Source organism: Lissotriton vulgaris, chromosome 4_1 (genome assembly GCF_964263255.1).
Source record: "Lissotriton vulgaris chromosome 4_1, aLisVul1.2, whole genome shotgun sequence".
In the NCBI taxonomy this organism is placed as follows: domain Eukaryota; kingdom Metazoa; phylum Chordata; class Amphibia; order Caudata; family Salamandridae; genus Lissotriton; species Lissotriton vulgaris.
This window is the reverse complement of record NC_141691.1, coordinates 254,700,099-254,719,894: the sequence shown is the minus strand read 5'-3', so window position 1 is coordinate 254,719,894 and position 19,796 is coordinate 254,700,099. Positions and strand designations below refer to the sequence as shown.

The window sequence follows — 19,796 nt, the reverse complement described above, 5'->3', positions numbered from 1 at the left end:
GGTGACTTATGTGTAATAAAAGGGGAGTTTAAGGCATGGCAAGTAGTTTGAAATGATAAGTCAAAGTGTCAGTAATCTGTACCCACAGGCCCTGCAATGTCAGGCCTGTGAGAGGTTTGCAAGGTTACTTGTGTGGGTGGCACAAGCAATACTGCAGGCCCACTTGTAGCATGTAGTCTTCAGGCACTTGGCATATGGTATACCACCATAAAAAAAAAGGACTTACAAGTGAAGGAAATATGCCAATTCGGTGTACAGCAATATTACCATGTTTAGGGGAGGCGCACATGCACTTTAGCACTGGTCAGTTGTGGTAAAGTGCCCAGATTCCTGTGGCAAACAAAGAGATGCAGCAGAAAGAGGAGATAATCAGGCAAAATATTTGAGGGAAGACCACCCTAATGATGACAGGTCTAAAAGCCACTATGCATTGTTGGCCCTACAGTCCTTTGCACATGAAATGCATGAGCAGTGGGATACACATTTACAACTATACCTGTATCTTAGAGGAGTAGCTATATCAGTAAGTACTGACAAATGCGTGCTCTTAAAGGCAATACAAGTAAGTGTACTTCCTTGCTTTAAGACTGCATGGTGGACCATGCCTGCTACATTAGAACTGGAAGTAGGGGTGGGTAACCCAATATACCCTTGCGGGCTTGGGCAGTAGAATTGTTTAAAAAAAAAAAAAAAGTTTGTGATATCCTCCCTTCCCTACAGGCAATAAATTGTTTATACCCAGAGCGAGTTCATCTACAGCTTTGTTTCAGTCATGAAATAAGTAAGTGTATTTGCCTGTCCATTTTCCAAACAAGATTTGCCAGTCATCCTTCTGACTACCACATTAACTGGTTTCAGCTTTGTAAATATTGATCTCAATTGACAAAATGTGTCTAATGCAATTATACATGGATTGTTTTGTTCAGTTCCATTTACTTTAGAAACACATGCAATTGTCCATAACTGTACACCCTTGATTTTCATTGATTTATTTCAATATAAAAAATAATAATTTTTCCAAAAATTAATCTTTTCGTGTTGCTTCTCTTGTTTTCTTGTGTTTCATTTCTCATTCACTGCCAGAAAACACAAGTCTGTTGTTGAATTAGAATCTGTCCAAGTCATTGCATTTCTATAGGGCTAGTGTGGTAGTTTCTATAGTTTTGGGATAACAGATTCATTAGATTTTGAACAGTAACTGTTTTATTCAGCTGCCAAGTCTAACTAATACAGACTGCGCTATACTGTCTAACATAGATCCACAAATAAACCCCTTGCTGGCAACTTTTTTTGCTACATTAGAAAGCCCTTTTTTATAAACTCAAGTGGCTCCTTCGAGCCAAAGCATAACAGAATAGTAGGCACACTTCAGAGTGAGACAAGCGAGAAATGCAAGCACAGCATCAAAGCTTGCTGCATAGACTTCATACTGTCTACAGTTCCTGATAGCGAATGGGGACCTAATACCAAAAATTGTGGCCGTCCAATCACAACAAACATTTTGTCCATCACAACTGCTCCGTCTAATTTCTGTGGTTCAGGTTCTTAATTTGTTTGTTGGTATTGCAGCATAATTTTCATAATCACAAATTATTTACATTTTATCACTCAGATGATATGCATTAACTGCTACAACCTTACATTAATGCATGCAATTGTGTAGCAAACAATAAATATATTGGGCAAGCTTGGCTTAAAAATTGGGACTATCCCTCACACAAAACAAGGGAAGATATTTCAGTGAAGTACAAATAGTGGACATTGTACATTTCATTGTAGTATGAAGTTTTAAGGTCTAACATAATATCAATGAAGTATTATGTGCAGTCCTTTGAAAATTGATGGCTAAATTGTTTACTAGTGATCCTCAGTTTCTCATGTCCTCGACCTCCCTGTCACAATCCTCAGATACTGGGTGAATACCACTTTCCAGATAGTCAGAATTCACCAGTGCTGGCTTGTAAAGGCTCAGAGGAGTAAGATCAGTATTTAAATCGAGTAAATAAGTGACTATGGAGTTTTCTTAGAGTTTGTCGGACAGGATACTCTGCCACAAATATGGTACAATATCCTCTTCACCAAACTGATGGTCCACACGCTCTACATATGGTCAGGTGGACTTTCAAGTTTCTTCCATCTGGCTCTGTCGGTGGAGGCCTTCCACAGATGACCAAACATACTCAAGGTTGTTGTGTAAGTGTATATGACCAATGACTCTATTTAGAGTGGACGGTCTGATGTGTTTTTCTCTGCTCGGGCCTACTAATGAAAGCCTTCTGATCTATTTTCAATTACTTTGGGCGTTTTTATTTTTGAAAAAACTTACTGAACAGTTACATGAAACCTAGTGGCCACTCAGCAAACCTTTGGGACTTAGTAGAGCCTTCATGCCAGCAGCTCCTTTCAAGGGACAGTGATCACTTGGAGGCTGGAGGGAATCTCTAAATTTGGTGGGTTTTAATCCAACAGACTGGCAGTAATAATAGCCGCTGCTTTCCTGGTGGACGGCAGGACGCCAGCCAAACTTTAAATGAGAAGCTATGTCTTTTCATCTATTTATATCATTGTTAACTTTAACATTATCACTAGTCCCAAAAGATCTTCAAGTAGTTACTCAATGGGTAGAGCAGATAGCTATAATCCAAATTTCACCACCGTAATTTGCATTCTTTTCACTTTTTTCTTCGTAAACATTCAAGGAAGGTATATGTACTGCACCTCTTAACTTTTCTTTAAACGTGAACAATCCACCTCAAGTAACATAATTTTTAATTCATGTTTTATAAAAACATATTAACCAAGTGAACCATAAGGCTTTAGTGGTCAACCTCACACTCTAAGCAAAACAGAGCTGTATGCCAGAAGACAACACAGGAGCTTGTCTACATTTTGCAATCAACTGAGTGGGTGCGTGCGGGATCCCGCCGCTCATCTGCTTCCTGAATGGGGTTGCTGTTATTGACTGTACAACACGAGGGGACCCCAGGTTAATAAATCTATGTTGAGAACACAAGGATAGGCACTATTAGAGACACAGCCCTCTTGGCTCCAGACTTCTACTTGTGAACATTGTGCCAGGCCTCTGTCCGAAAGTATGCTTCTAGTCCCAATTGACAGAACATATATGTAACAGGCGCAGGTACACTCCAGCAGCCTACAGCATTAGCTGCACCCAAGTACCATCTCTTCCCAGTGATGTTTTTTTAAGTATTGTAAGAGAGCATGAAGTTGCCAAGCAAATGTTTGCTTTTTTGAGATACTGGAGGTGCTGCTTTGTCATTCTTAGTATCTATATTTACTTACAAAGCTAATTGAAATGCATATGTTAAAGCTGTAATATGTCGTTTGAAATCATGTTATCAAATGTAAATGAACAATTTGTTTAATGATAAATTATGAGTTATCTAGGCAAACTTTGCTCTATGATGTCTTTAAGTTTGTCTGAAAGAGGTTAAATTAAGGGAAGTGGTCTCTTTTACCTGTATCCATTGGGAAGGTTGCAACTGAAGTCGCAGTATAAATAAATTGAAAACACATTTTACATTCAGATAATTTGTCCTCCTATTTGAAGGAATGCATTACCCTTAATTACATATCTTGGGACCAACCACTTATAGATGGGTTAATGTTATGTTGCAAGGGATATAAAGCTTTATCTGCCTCGGTGTTGCAAATAAAGTATGGACTAAGCAGTGACAGTAGCATTAGATTTGTTCAACTGAAATAAAACACATTATAACAAAACCACATGAAAAAAGGTATGGTGCATTAATCAGAGCACGGTTTAGACGTCTGCTGTGAAACTGCCACATAATGAGATGGCAAGGGGAGTGTGCTATAATATACAGCTGATGTGTAAATATGACTTACATTACATGGCTATAATATTATCTAGGTCCTTGTCATATTTGAAGCAAAAATTAATATTATGAAAACATAATACTCAGGGCACTGAAAGAAGAAACCCATAATTATGTTTCAAAATATGTAAATGTGTATTAGATAATTGATTCCTTTTTACTTTCTTTACCTACATAATTTTTTACTTTGAGTACAGTTAGGCCACCTCTACCCAAGGCAAAATATTCTATGGATAAGTGTAAGTTGCTGTTCACAACCAGTTGAACCTAGGTGTACTGATGAGTGACGGTGATCATACATAATTGTATTTAACTTTGTCACCTTTGGAGCAGTCTGTATGGTATCCCACACAAGGATAAGTGTTGTTTACGTCTTTCCCTTCAACGCAGGGGTTTGGACCACCTTTTAAAGGATTTGGATCCAAGTTGTAAAACTTGTGCTAATGCATTTATAACTTGAATGTCACTTGGTGGCTGTTGGGTACCTGTGGATACTTTTACCAAGATGTACAAATAACAGAGACAACTTTGTCATCTGTATTTCCAGGGTAGGAAGTCTGTGGAATGGCGTGCCTACTCCCTTAAAAGCTAGTATGCGTGAGAGTGTCTGCTGAATCGTTGGGTCAATGTGAGCTGTTGATGTCCTTTTCCTTAAGGAGGTGACCTTGTATTTCAGTCCTCACCCGGTTACGGTGAGCATGTTTTCCGTTTGATGTAGTTCACACATTGCCTGGTGCATCACCCTTTCTCCTTGGTCTGTGAACTGCTGGTCTTTTTTTTCAGGTATTAGTGGAGTTCATACATGTAGTGGTGCACTCGAGCGCGGTGAATGTGCATTATCACTGTATGTTCTGCTAGTTCATGTGTGAATGGCAGGGATCACGGCCTTCACTATTTAGGGGAGTATGTAGCAACTTCCATATGTATATTTATGTCTATTACTCTGTAGATCAGAGTGCTTGGCATTCTTGTTTATTTACTCAAGTACTGCTTCTTAATGTGTAAAATAACACAGCATTGGTATCGTTTGTGTAATGCAATACAAAAGTATCTTATTCAGTTCAGCTTGAAAACTTTATTTTGGCAATACTGCCATAAAAGCACAATAAGAAACCACATAGTTAAAAAAGAAAAAAAAATGTCACATCATAGAGTAACATTATACAATATGAAAACAATTACAATAGATATTCCCTTAAATTTAACACCTTCATATCAAAGACTAAACAATATAGAAAGGGAGACTACCACTCTACAAGTTAACCCTTGGTAACAATTAGGGAGAATCGAGCGTCCCATATAATCAATCTTTAAAAACAAGATGTAAAAATACCATCATAGAATACTAAAATTTTTGTTTAGAATGAATAAATAAACTATCAGGGGAGGTAAAAAGATTTCAACATCAATTAATACGTTTTAAAATCAGGAGATTGATCAGTAGAAAAACAACACCATCTACTACTCAGTCCAGACAACTCACTAAACATCTGCATTTGCACCACATTGCAAATAAGAATTTTGCTATAGCAACAACAACACCCGGGTGCATGTCATGCTTTAGTAGCCTATAGACCTCTCTATAGGTTCTTGTTCCTAGGTTCCTGCAAAGTTGGAGAATCCATTTAGATCTAGCTGGATGGTATGCTCAACAAAAAAAGATCACATGGATCTCCATCTCTTCTGACTCATTGCACCCGGGACATAGAGATTTATTAGCTCCCACGCATCTATTAGTGAATGCAAAAAGGGGGAGCGTCAAGTGCCTAAACTGAACAAACAATTTCTTAGCCACAAGCGGTTGTATCAAGTCTAAAGCCGGCTCCAGGGTATATTGGAATTTTACATCCAGGAACTTCAAGGTTAAACTAGATGACTCGGTTGATTGCATGATTCTTGTCAATCTAAATTCCTTCAAGGCAGAAATTATTGATTGTTTGGAAGTAACAGAACAAGTCTCGGGAACGGACAAAGGTAGTTTCTCCATATTTTACAAAAAGTCTCCCGAACAAATGACAGCGAGGGGATCTTTCCCACCCCCCAAATTGACATAACCGATTTCAGTTCCTCTCTATAATTCACCAACTCTGGCGTACTCCATAACTGACACCAATAGAGTAGTGGACGAGCTGAAATCAGGTCAGCAATGGGAGGAATTCCCAAGTCCATCCTCAATGGGATTAGGGGAGTGCTCTGGGGTAGACCCAAGAGATGCCTTAAGAAGTTATTTTCTTTCACAGTTACAGTATTAGTAGGGCAATAGCCCCAAAGTTCTGCACCATATAAGGAAGCTGCCCTAGTTTGGACCTTATATATTTCTGCAGGTGGGCCAATAACTTTAAGATCGCAACTTTTATAAACTTTTAAGATTCCCCCACTCGCTTGAGTTAGTTTTAGGTTTGCCTTAAAAATCTGTGCCCCCCATTCCATTCTCTCATTCATAGTGAGACCCAGATAGTCAAAAACAGGCACCCTTTCTAAGGGTCTAGAATCCATTTTGGGATGGGGCAATTGGTAGAATCCCCATGGAAGACCATGTACTTTGCTTTCAAAATGTTGACCTCCAGATTCCTTTTTTTGCTAAATGAGCTGAATTCGTCTAAGACACGCTGCATCCCCATAGGTGTTTTAGATAGGAGCAGCGTGTCGTCCGCAAACATTAAGGCTGGTATTCTGCGGTTAGCAAGTTTAGGCGAATCTATGTCTTTAACAGCTAAGAGGTCATTTATAAGCCCATTTAGGAAGAGGGAGAAAAGAGTTAATGCGAGCACACAACCTTGCCTCACTCCCTTCTCTACAGGGAATGGGGCAGAGAGTTTCCCACTTTTCCCAAATCTTATTTTAGCAAATGTCCCTTCATGTAAACGTTTAAGCTGTTGGCAAAGATAAACTGGGCCCCCATTTTAAGCAATAGGTCCCACAGTTGGTCTCTATCTACCATATCAAATGCGGATTTAAGGTCCACAACCGTTAAATAAAGAGAACCTCCCTCCAGCAGTATCGTTTTACAATAGATCAGTTGGAGTCTAAACAACTGATGTATAGTGGAGGTTTTAGACCTAAAACCCACTTGCAGGGTAGTGAGTATATTATGGTCGTCCATCCAGCTCTGCAGTCTTCCCAGAATAACACGAGCAAAAATCTTTTGAGTTACATCGATTAGGCTGATAGGCCTATAATTTGCCAGTTCTAGGGGAGGGCCTTTTTTATGAATGGGGATAATCTCCGCACCAGCCCACTTTTGCGGGGGTGTCAGGCCGCCGAGAATTGCATTGAATAGGCTCTGCTGATTCGGGCCCCAAATCACCAATTCAGATTTAAACAAATCTCCAGGGATCCTATCTAGAAATTATAGCCACTACGGAGGTCGAGATCGTCGCAGCGCCTGTTGCTGCTGCCTAAGACGACGCATCCTTCGATTGCGGGAAGATCACCATCGCTGCGAGCGTCGTCGCAGAGCCTGTCGTCTCTGGGTGGGAATGCCCCACCGCTTGCTTGTGGACCGCATCACGTCACTGCGAACATCGTCGCAGGCCCTACGAGATCGTCGCATCATGCCTTTGCGAGAACAAACTTCCTATGGAACCTACCCCGGAATTTACACAAGTAGCCTTCCTCCCCATACTGACTGGATTCGTCGCAACACGCCCGCTGCTGCAGCGGGGTTGTGGCATCGCCTCCCCAAGGTCTCAGGAACAACGCATTGCTTGTTTTCCACCGCACCGGCTTCTGCTTTTGGAACTTTGTTGCAACTAAAGGTACTGTCGACTAAGCATGACGCAACTGTGAACTTTTCACGTAACTGTGGATTATTCTATCGCAACCTAGAGAACTCTTTTCCAACCATATTCTCGAGCTGTGTATGTTGGTTTTTTGTTGTTTTGGTCTCGGGTAGTAAAGATTAAATACCTTTATTTTTCTAAACTGTTGTGGAGTCAGTTTGTGGTGTTTTCACTGTGTTACTGTGAGTGTTGGTACAAATACTGTACACATGGCCTTCTGAGTAGCCTTGACTGCTTGTGCCAAGCTACCTAGATGGTGAGCAGGCGTTATCTCAGAGGGTTTCCTCCTTACCCTGACTAGAAAAAAGGGTCCCTATTTGGACAGTGGTACCTACCTCTGCCAACTAGAGACCCCCAGTTCTAACAATTAAATACTTATTTTATTTAACAAATTTAACAGGAATTGACAAAGTATTATTGCTGCTGGCAAATGGTATCAAAACATGAATACTGAGATTTTCAACAAACTAATTTATGCAGGACACAAAGTCAAGAAAGATGCCCCTTTTCATTTAGGATCCCACAGTTATTCTGACTTACATATGAGCCATTCTATGCTGCACTATGTTACTTTAGCTGCAGGTGAAAGGGTCTGTCAGAACAAATTATGCCCACATTAAATATAGAAGCTCTCCTGGAACACTTCTCAGTGTATTATGGAAAACTCACCTGCCCAGGTCACCTATGAGTACTGAAAATAGCCAAAACACAAATGGCCCTTAGACTTCAGTGGGAAGACCTGCCCACTTATGCCACCGTAGTTCAAACTCACAATAACGCGTGATGTGACAGCTGAGGGCAAAAGGGTGGTAGCGAGAAAGGGGAGATTGGTTGACTGTTTCTTGCTATTGTGCACCAAAACATTTTTGGAAACATAAAATGCTGTGCTGGTTCAACCCTCTGTAACTAAATATCATCGCAAAACTATAGTCAGAATATGCATTGATTAAAAGATTGACCTTCATACTTTTTTTTTTTTTTGCGCAAGACCTTTATTGAAAATCAAGCAGTTGACACAGCCTGAGCCTACAACCCTGGGGCCGGCTCGCTACGTTTATTCCATTAACCAACATTGTGAGTGAATGTTACATATGTCGCAGAATACTGTAGGTTATCGTATGTATGGCTAATAGCTGGTTTTAGAAACTGAGTCTCACTTTTTCTCTTTTAATAACAAGAACAACATAACAACATACCCCAATTCAGACCGTACAGTGTAACCTTAGTGTACTACCCAGCAGTTGTGTTGACATACTTAGGTTCCTCCTCTTCCCGCCGTCATCCCACACCCGTCCCATTAGCACTCATGCAGTCATTCAACCCGTTCAGTCCATGGGTGGAAGTTCCTCCTCATCCTGCAGAGAGGTCAGATAATCCTCCAAATAAACCCACATATTTTTCGGTCGCGACTTAGCTGGTAACAATTCTTCATAAGTTTGTAACTTGTCACGACAGGTGGACATGTCATGCAACCATGTTTTTAACTTCGGCACTTTGCGACTGTGCCAGCATTGCGCCACTTGTCTCTTAGCCAATAAGAGTGCTATCGCACAGAACTTCCTCTTCAAGGCCCTGAACTGCGGTACTATCCCCAGTAAGCAGATTTTGGGTGTACAGTGTACCTCCTCATCCAGCATAACAGATAAAGTGGCAGTTACCTCCCCCCAGTATCCTTCCACCTTGGCGCAGCCCCACGCCAAATGTGCAAAGCCCGCACCCTCCTGGTTACACCTTTTACATCTGTCCTCCTCCTGAAACCCAAATTTTAACAATTTCGCTGGTGTGTAATACACTTGATGGAGGAATTTAAAGTGAATTATCCTCAGATTACCATTTGGTGTAAGTATCTGTGTCAGGGCACATGCGCTAGCCCATTCTTCATCAGACAATGGTGTGTCAAGTAGTGCATCCCACCGCCCCTTGACCTTCAACTCTTGCCCGTCTAGTTCCGATTGTGCGGCTGAATACAGCCTAGACACCAGGTGTGACAAATCATTAGTTGTGATTAACAGTTGCAATGGTGCAAGGCATTCCGGCTCCGATGGGAACGTAGGGTAGTGCTCCCTCAGGGCTCTAGTGAGTCTGAAATATGTGAAGCGAAACATGGATGTTTGGTTATGAACATAACCCAGTTTGTCTAGGCCCACGAACTCGCCATCTTGGAACACGTCTCCCATCCTATCAATACCGGCTCTGGTCAGTAGAGACATTCCGACGCTTTCCCCAGTTACCGAGAGCTCCTGATGATGGTGTAGCATCATGGCTGGTGCATATAGTGGGGTCTTGTGTGCTAGGTGCCCCAGTCTATGCCAGGCTTTGACCGTAGCATCCACCGTGTTGATATCTCTAGCATGCAACGGGGGGCGGGTGTGTGAGATTATTGCTGTGAGTGGAATAGGGTGTGCGTCGCTCTCCTCTATAGCGGTGTGAGTGAGGTATGGAACTGTGTGATACCATTTGACCTTCATACTTGGTAAGCAAATGATCTAGAGATTTCTTCACAGACTTATTTTAAAAGTCAAAAAACTAATCCTTGTGCCCTCGATTTACAGATATTTTGCTACGATTTACTCCTGTAGTACTTCTGATTTAGCACTCAATTCCAGGAGTATACCAGGAATACATGGCCTACTCAATGAATTCAAGTGTAACCCATGAGGGCTACAAGTGTAAGTCACACCTACTTATAGCAAAATATTTGTGACTCTGGCCCTTCATGCTTTTTCCTCCGTTAGGGGTACAAATCCAACCTCTTTTGGATTCACAAAAATCTTACTCATTACGCATAGAAATCTCTGAAATCTGTAGATTTAATGAGTACTCTTGCTGTATCTTAAATACTGCTGTAGTGGTTTACTAAGACAATGTTTCATGTCATTAAGTATAATGGAAATATGTTTTTATACATGAATGTTACCTTGTTCATTCCAAAATGTGAAAAAATGTTTTCCAAGGTATTCGACTCCATTACTTAGGCTGTTTCTGCGTATGCTATAGATGCTATTTTAAAGTATGGGATGTCCAACATAAGTCCAGGAGAGAGGGATCCATGCCTCATTTTCATGATATTCACATAGGATATACTTGTGTAAATTAATCTAAAGTAATTTTCACAGTTAGGAGTTGCCCTGAAAATCTGGCATGGGTAATTTCCCCTGGACCCACAATGGGAACCCCTGTGGTAGTTATGAAAAAGATTTAGCAATGTAATTCTGATGCTTCGTGATAACTTTCTTTGAAAATTAGAACATAAAGAAAACATTCAGGAACACAGTGTAAGACCCAATGACCAATGGCCTGTTGTCGTATGAGGTGCCTTGGCTGTAATACCATCAGTTTTGTCATCCTCACTTTGAATTTCTCTGCTACCTAAAACATGTAAACAAACATGCACATCCATACTTACTGACTCCACATTTCAGGAATAGGGGTGAGCGTGTAATTTGCTGTAGGGTAATTACATGAAATTACAACAAAACTATGCGAGATTACTCTTAATTACGCGAGGAGTGTAACCCAGCATGTAGCACTATTTAATCACTGCAAAATTATCCATTGCATTCAAAATGGGCTTGTGGATGCATTTTGTGCTAAGAAAATAGTGCTAAATGCAACAGAACACAAACAGCAGCAGCAGCCTACGCTCCCTAAATGTGTTGTTCCTGTGCTCAGTAGGATTTTTTTGTGGCAAATTTCACATAATTACACCAACAGGCACAATGCCATAATTCTTGGTAGTTTTGAATCAAAATAGAACTGCGAAATACTGGGTCAGTCAGTCAGTCAGTCAGATAAGCTTTATTCGATTTTAGTTTAAAAATCATAAAAGCATCAACAATACATAAATAAACACCTTAACATTTCATTACAAAGTTATTAAAACAAGATTAAATAGGTATAATGAATCAGCTAATCAATATGGAAAGATTTCATTATCAGTAAAACAGCTCTAAAACAAAAAGTCATACGTACATACTGAGGAGCCGGGGAAGAACATTAAGCAAACCTCTATCAGTAATATACTTATCAGTTACATACTACCCTGTCAGTTTAACTAAGAGGCCACTCATGAGTGGCCTCTTAGTGGTGGGGTCTTAAAAATACAATTTTTGGACAGAAGTTCAAAACCATTGGAGGCTAAAAGGTTAGTTGCGCTATAGGGACGGGGTCCCCTTCCCCTGGAGTAGTAATTCTTTGCCGTCGGTCTATGTAACGGGATATGTGGGGAGCTCGGGTAAAAATCGTCCAAGTCCCAAATGTGAATAGTGCCATGTGTTTCTTTGGGGTGGCAAAATCGTAAATAGGGGACGATATTCCTGTTTTTAAATTTAATTAGCACCAGGTCCCCAGCGATGTCTTTGGGCAGCGTGCCTAACCACCCCACCCTCCTGACACTCAGAATACCACCATCTAACTCAGGTGGCAAGGGTCTATTGTTTTGTAGCCAGAAAATGACCTTATTTAACAGGTCCTGCTGTGATTCGTGTGTTCCCTGGCTGAGTGCAGGGACCCCAGAGAGGACAGACACATATGGGGCAGCCTCAGGAGGTAAGTTGATACGTGGCATTCTTACCGGAGCGGATCTAGCCACTGTGTGAGTTTTTGGCGCAGGTTTTAAAATTACTTTGGGGCCTATTGGGGTAGGTATACTGGGAGGCTGGATTTGAGTTACACCGTTCTTACATATATCAGACTTATGCTTTTCGGGGGTGATGGGAGGGTTAGGGCGGACGGAAGTAGCCGTTATATTAGTTGGAGGAGAATACTTTTTGATTAGTTCCTCGATGCTAGTCAGCCTGTCCCCCAAGTTGTTAATTTTTAAGACCAAGGGTGAAATGACAGCTAACAACAGTTGCTCAATTTGGGCCAATAAAGTCAATTGGGGGGACAAGACAGGGTCGTCTAATTTGTCCGTGGCCGTGTCCTCCATTGAGGTTGTTAAATTAGAGGGAGATGATATTGGGCTGGTGCACAGATTTTGTGTACTTGCATAGTTCTCATTGTCAATTTCACTGTTGTGCTTCCCTCTAATGTTGGGATCCAGGGGCGAAGCGTTTACTTGATTTTGGTCTTTATTTACCAGAGAAGCTAGCTCCCGTGGGTAGCCATTGGAGATAACACAGTTAGTGCCCACAGTAGGGGGGGTTAATGCATCAGGGACGTACTTTGTGCCACACAGGGCGTTGAGCTCCTCCCAAAAGGACATAATGTCTATAATAGTAATGGAAACGCCGAAATAGTCAAAAAGATTGAAGCATCACAATACCTCCTCCTGTGATAGAGTCAAATGAGGTGGCTGTCCCGTCCTCCTCAGGTCCTCTGAGGGCCACAGAGGGCCCGCCCTTTGCCCGGGCTTCGCTCGGCGTCCCGCGGAGCGGAGCAGAGCGCTGCTTTAAGGCGCCTCCTGGCACTCTCCTGATGTCTGAATGCAGCGCCGCTGCTGAGGCTGCCGGGAGATGTAGTCCCGGGGCGGCGGCGCTGTGGGCAGCAAAGATTGACTCCTGGCGGTGGCGGCTGCAGTGGGGGCCTCCTCGCCTCCCCCCTCCCAATGTGCAAAATATAAAAATGTCACCCGGGTCTATTTTTGAACTGTACATTGTGAATATTCTATGCTGGGTGCTTCTGCAGAAACAGTGTTTCCAAATAATAACATCATTAACATTAAATTGTAATGCCCACCTTGCTTTCCAAAATTCTTTCAAATATACTTTGCTGTGACTCAGGAAACGCTCTATTGTTGCATGCTTTTGTTTGCCGCAGACACTGTATCGCAGGAAACTCTTGTTTCCAGTTCACAAAAGGCAGGAGAAAGTCCACTGAAGATATTATTCTTTTTTGTTCCCAGCGGCCTTCATTTGCAAGCAGCGCACAACGCAGGGTTAGTGCACTCCAGCGGTGGCTCTGGAAGCTCCAGTGAGTCGGAGAGCAGCTCAGAGTCCGAGACCGATAGCGAGAGCAGCTCGAGTGACAGTGAGTGCAACAAGGTGACGCGAGTCCCAACACCAGAGGTAAGGTGTGACATCACCCAGCAAGGCTGCTGATCACACATACACTTGCCAGCGTGTGCCTAAAAGGACCTATGTGCACCTGCAAAAGCACACCTCCTCCAATTGCACTTTTTAACATATTGAACAGCTTAAAGTTCTCTACAAATACTGTGGAATATATATCATTCTGTGCATAATGTTGTGTGATTTTTCATGGTTTATGAGTGAAAACTCCAGTCATAACTTACAGTAAAGAAATATTGAAAGCACTCAAATCTTTCTAAAAACACAGGACTAGATTGAAAAAAGAAAAACCCACCTATTTTATCCCCAGAATATCCTTTTAACATTAGACATTAGTGGCATTTGAAGCATGTGTTTAGGATGGATACAGCTATTTTTTTTTCTTTTGGACATTCTATTTGTAATCCATGTGATCATTGACAATGTGATTTAATTGGCAATTTTAAGTAAAATCAGAGTATGATGTGTGTCCTTATGTGGGGGAGGGTTTGTGTTAAAATATGAATTCCCTTCCAGTGAAAATAAATACGGCCAAAAAACAAAGATATTTAACCAGTACTTGAGAACTTAAGCACAAGGACATCGGTGCAATGAAGCAAAATATCATTAAAAAAGTTCTCCTGAGTGTGGGGTCAGGGACCATGAGGTATTCTGTGATGAAACAAATTGTGATTTCTCCTATAAACAACGCTGCATCTTTGGACTTGAGGGAACATTGCTTATTGTCTCACAGATTCAATTCTAGGACCAGGTAACAGAAGAAAGAATTAAGGCTATACTCGCAAGCTTAGCTATTATTACAGATTTAAACCCTCTCGCTCTAAATATGATTAAATATACTTGCTTATAATGTTGAGCCTGAAAAAAACAGCATGCCATAAACCATACACGCAGATGTGCAGTGCATTCTATTTTATTTATAACCATTGTTGAGGGAGAGGAGGGGCATCATGACTCACTCAAAGCTCTGACGCTTGTGAGTCATTGCACAATCTCACTTTCAACAATGATAATATATAGCATTGTGCACTCAACACATACGCATATATCATATAAATATTAATTTCTAACTATGTAGTTTGGTCCAATGAGGATGGACTGGTTTCAAAATCAACCATGACAACAGAACCCTAAAATGACTTCATTGGAACTTCATGCTCTTATTACCTTTTATGTATCATATTCCACAGTACCAATTATGTATTTTCCCTGTAACTTGTTTATGTTTATTCAGTTTTCACCAACTAGATGATTTTTGTGAAACAGGAAAATATTTTTGGAAACAATGACTTGCATACTATACTATAAGACTTGCTTAAGTGTAGTAAAACATAAAACAAGCTTTAAACAAAGAAGATGTATCTTAGTCAAGAACTGAAATTCCCTAATTGTACCTAGAGAATGTGCTTAATTTGAGCTGGTGGTTGCCGGTGAGGAGCTGCTGGCACTCCTTTTTAGGGACTGCCACTTATTTTTACGTATCAGGCATTTCCTGAGAGCAACAGAGGGAAAAACACACCTAGAGGAAAGAAGGAGAAAGAGAAAGACAAAAACACCGCCACAAAAGGAGAAAGCAGGAGCTTAAAAGAGTGAGATAAAGGGGCAGGGAGTGTCTGGCTGTGGATTAAAGAGACCTGGGGTGGACTCAAGACTTTGCAGAATTGGTATTCGGCACTTTAACATTTAATGGAACCATCCGTGGGCTTCTGAGCAGCACTTTGTGCACCAACAGTCTATATTTTACAAACTGAGCACTGGCTAAGAAGTACATTCTGTCTGTACATGTAAGAGTTTTGACACTCATGTCTTGAAGATTCAGTTACCAGTTATCTCTGAATGCAATCATAATGTTCAAATTGTATTTACGTTACATGAGAAGGGGTGCTAGTTAAACAAAGGGCAATTGTGAATCTTTGTGGCCTTTATTGGGGAGATCTAAATCTACATGCATTGTTATGCCTAACGACTAAAATGCTAGTTGGAAATGAATCAGACTGAAACGGTTTTTTATTGGATGAAATGAACAGTTCTCATCAATTATGTAATATTCCATATTTATGGAAAATAATGAACAGGTAGGACATTGTGCCTGCAACAACTGTTTTTGAGCCTTAAATGCTCTTTAAACATGCACCTAAAATATTTACATATAGCAATAGTCTTCATTTAAAACTAACAATTTATTTGTATACCTCCCCTATAGTAAGATCTAGTTGGCCTTTCAGAATAGCACAGCAAAAAAGAATGTAAGCCATATCCAATGAAATTCATCATGTGTATATTTACCTCATGCATATTAATTGAAGATACCCTGAAAACTTGACTGGGTTGATGAGTCCAGCCCTATTTTAAAAATGTTCACATTTTCACAATGTCTACTGTTGTAACATTTTTATCTAATCCACAGCCGGAACCTCCATCAACCAACAAATGGCAACTTGACAAATGGCTGAATAAAGTAAACCCCCCAAATAAGACAATTATTAGCAGCCAAAATGAGTCTCATGATGATTGCACTTCCCAACCTCAGAACCACCAAATGTCTGAAGAACAGAACATCGAAAAGTCTATTGTTACTGTGCTACAGACAGAGTCCAAAGAAACATTGCTGCTTAGCCCCATCAGAGAAAAAGCAAAGATACGGATTGCCCACAAAACTGCAGAGGCAAAAAGCACAAAGCAAAAGTCTCCAGCCCCAAATGAATCGGTGCCACAAAGGACTGCTAGCAAAAAGCAACCCAAAAAAGTTGAAAGGACTTCCAGTACAGAAGACTTTCACTGGTCTAAGCCAAATACCGTAAGCTGTACTTCCAAAGATAAAGATATGCGAGATACACAAGATACACGAGAATCCCAAGAGCAAGTTAAATCACGTACCAAGGCATCCATTGGAAAAACGGCTCCAAGGAAAGAACCACGGACCAGCAATGAGTCTGTCACAGAGAAGAAAAAACTCAAAGCTCCCTGTAAAATTGTGCCAACACATAGAGACCTTTTTGAAACAGATTCATCTCTTTCAGATACGAATGCAGACCAAGATGAGGTCTTACAGGTTAAATTATTCCCTCCCTGCAATAAAACTACAGATGGAAGCAAACAGAAAGATATCAGCATCATCACCACTGTAAGTAAGATGGACTGTGGGAGTGGTACACCAATGAATCAAGACATCAATGACGTAGAGGAGCCACCATTCTCACCCATTACAATTGTGCAAAATGAACTTTTGTCTCCAATACGGGAATATGAAGACATTAAATCCTTATGGGTGAAAATAGAACTAAGTTTGCTCTCCAGAATTCCTGGTTGTGACACATTGGAATCCATTTCCATAAAGACTGAAACAAAAGAGACAAATGCCAAGCACAGATTAAAGACCCCCACACCAGCACCTGACAAACCCTTCTTCAAATCAAAAAGAAAGTACAAGGTAAGTGATATATAAGTTTTATTGATTTTCTGCTTGAATATTATGTTGTGTGACACTACATTAATCTGTATTTGTTTAGATACCAACATGAAAGGTATGTTAAGCAAACACATGAAGAAATACTTCAGAATGAATCAGTGTACTTTTCTCTGTTGGTCTCTCTGTGTAAAGGTCCTATAGCTAATACAACACATGGAGACTCATTACGATGTTGATCGGAAAGCCTCCCCCAAGTCAGTTGGAATCCAATTCGCCCTGACCGATTACGATGCTCACGGTTGGAAGGGGAACTATTCGATCATTTAGAATTGGTCCTGACCAGCAATCTGAGAATCCGAGTCAGTCGAATGCGATCCGTACAGCTCTACGGACAGCATCTCCAAACGACCGATTACAATGTCAGATTCTTACAGCCTTTCAGACTCGGTCTGTCTGACACAAAAACGCTGTTGGAAACTGACTTTGGTGGTCCCTAGCAGGCCCCCCTCATCTTGAGTCCTCCAGTTAAGGGTCGAGGAGGTACGCAAGGGACCTCCCTGTAAAACCATGTACAGTGTGGCAGGCACCATGGGGTGCCCGCCACAGGGTGCAATGTTTTCCGCAAACACCCATTTTCCCCATAGGAGCCTGTCTTGACAGTCGGAACACAGGTTCCCATAGAAGTCAATGGGAGTTCTTCCAAACAGTGTTTGGAAGCACCGTAATCAGTCAGGGGGAACCATCAACTCCGATTCAGTCGGTGCTGAATCCGGCCCGGTGTTGGGCAGAACGTTTCCGCCTGACATCGTAATGAGGGCCCCAGTTGTGAAATTAGCGATTAATGGAGATCACTTTCATGTTAGTGACAAATTATTACCATAAACAAGTAGAGGTGTACCTCCAGTTTCCTCTCATACAATTTACTAGGTAGAAAATCCTCTTCCTAATTGTGTCCATTCTGGCTCCCAGTGTATCATACACAGCTTCACAATTCAGTCTAAAGACATGATTGTTATCTTACTGGCTTTGTGGTGTTGATGTCAAGGGCTGAAGCTCACTGTGCAAACCTAATAAAGAGTGTGTGAGACATGCCAGTCATATCATGTATATGCAATTTCCATAGCTCCCAAGTCAATCTGTGACTGGATTAATATTACATCCTACTTGGTAAACACTGTACTTATGTTCTGTGCGTGGGGATGTGTTGAGTTGTGCCCATTACTCACACCATGCAACACATATAGTCATGCTACACTTCTAGTTCTTAATTGGACCCATCAGTTGTGTATATGCTTCCTTAGCTGTCATCACAGTATACTTAGACATCCTTTACTATAATATAAAGTGTATGGGTTACCATACCCAAAAGCTACTATGAGCCTATTAGACAATGGAGCGATCTTAGTCAGGCCTTCCTCAGGCCTAGAGTAGCCACAGGTGACTGAACTACTGACATGGTCTTTGTAATTTGAAAAATACATTAGCATTCCGGCACACCTGGAACCCATATCCCCCAGCTGTGACTTGAACAAGGTCCTCAAATTTATTTTGCTGATGGGACCCAAATAGCTAGACTCCCATGAAGCAGGAATGTTGAAGCATGATAAGCAAATTGCAGTCTCTGGCATTGAAGGTGAGAGAAACATGATGCATACTTTCTTCTTGTATGTAGTTTCTAGTCATTTGTTTCGCAGGAAAATTATACCTGAAACCAATATTTCTGTGAGATTCATGTGACTTCCTAGCCCAGACCCCAACAAATCTAGTTTTGAAGATTGTATGAATGTGTAGTGGGTAGCAGACTTTTTAATAGCAGGTGCTAGAAGTAGGGACAAGAGGAGTCATTCTTTCAGATCCCATGCTATTCGTCTTAGGTGGTTGGGGACATAACATAACACGCACCAGGGTCCTATAGTCCCTTTCTCTGTGGTCCTTAATGTCCACCTGAGTCACTTAACTGGAAGGGCTCAATTGCCTGCCATCCCTCACCGACCTGATAGCAGAAGATTTAAATCAGGTAGAGGTTTGGAAGACCTGTAAATCCAAATGGAGAAGGTAATCAGTGCAAGAGACAGCATACCTAGCTGTGCTCTTTCAATTGTCTGCAAATGTAAACCGTAAACACTATTTGGATGTTGAGAGAAGGGATATTTGCTAATCATTAGTTCCCTGATGTGCCTTACAGGGGATCAGGAAATCCTAAATCTAAATAAATGTTTAATCGAGTAAAAATATATTAGCGTATTTCACGGGTTCAACCACAAGGGTGATTCTTGACACTATTGTCAGATAGTAAGGGCCTCATTTATGAGGCTGTGTGTTACTTTTACGCCGCTGGTGTGTCACTTTTTGTGACGCACCAGTGGCGTAAAAAATGCGCCTTGTTGCGCCATATTTACAAAGTGATGCATCTAGGTGGATGCGTCACTTTGTAAACCCCTGCGCCACATTATACCTGCGCCAGGTATAATGTATGCAAGGGGGGCATATTGACGCAAGAAAGGGTCATGGAAGTGACGCAGTGAAATCTATGAGATTTCACTGCGCCACTTCTAGGACTCAAATGCGTCAAAATATTACGCCTGTCTCATAGCAGGCGTAAGACTGACGCAAGCCCTTTCACTTGGGGCTTGCCCCATGTGAAAGGACACATTGCTGGAGTTTCGTCACTTTTGTGACACACTCCAGCAATGCGTCACTTTTGCGCCTACAGATACGTAGGAAATACAGACGT

General features: G+C 41.3%; 1 protein-coding gene across 1 annotated transcript in view; it reads left to right on the top strand.

Moving 5' to 3' along the window:
* Positions 1 to 19,796, top strand: part of AFF2 (ALF transcription elongation factor 2) — a 941,751-nt gene that overhangs the window by 824,722 nt on the left and 97,233 nt on the right. The window contains exons 10-11 of the mRNA XM_086918613.1: positions 13,488 to 13,650; positions 16,061 to 17,083. Coding sequence (XP_086774739.1) covers positions 13,488 to 13,650; positions 16,061 to 17,083 — 1,186 coding nt within the window. The remainder of the gene's footprint in view (positions 1 to 13,487; positions 13,651 to 16,060; positions 17,084 to 19,796) is intronic.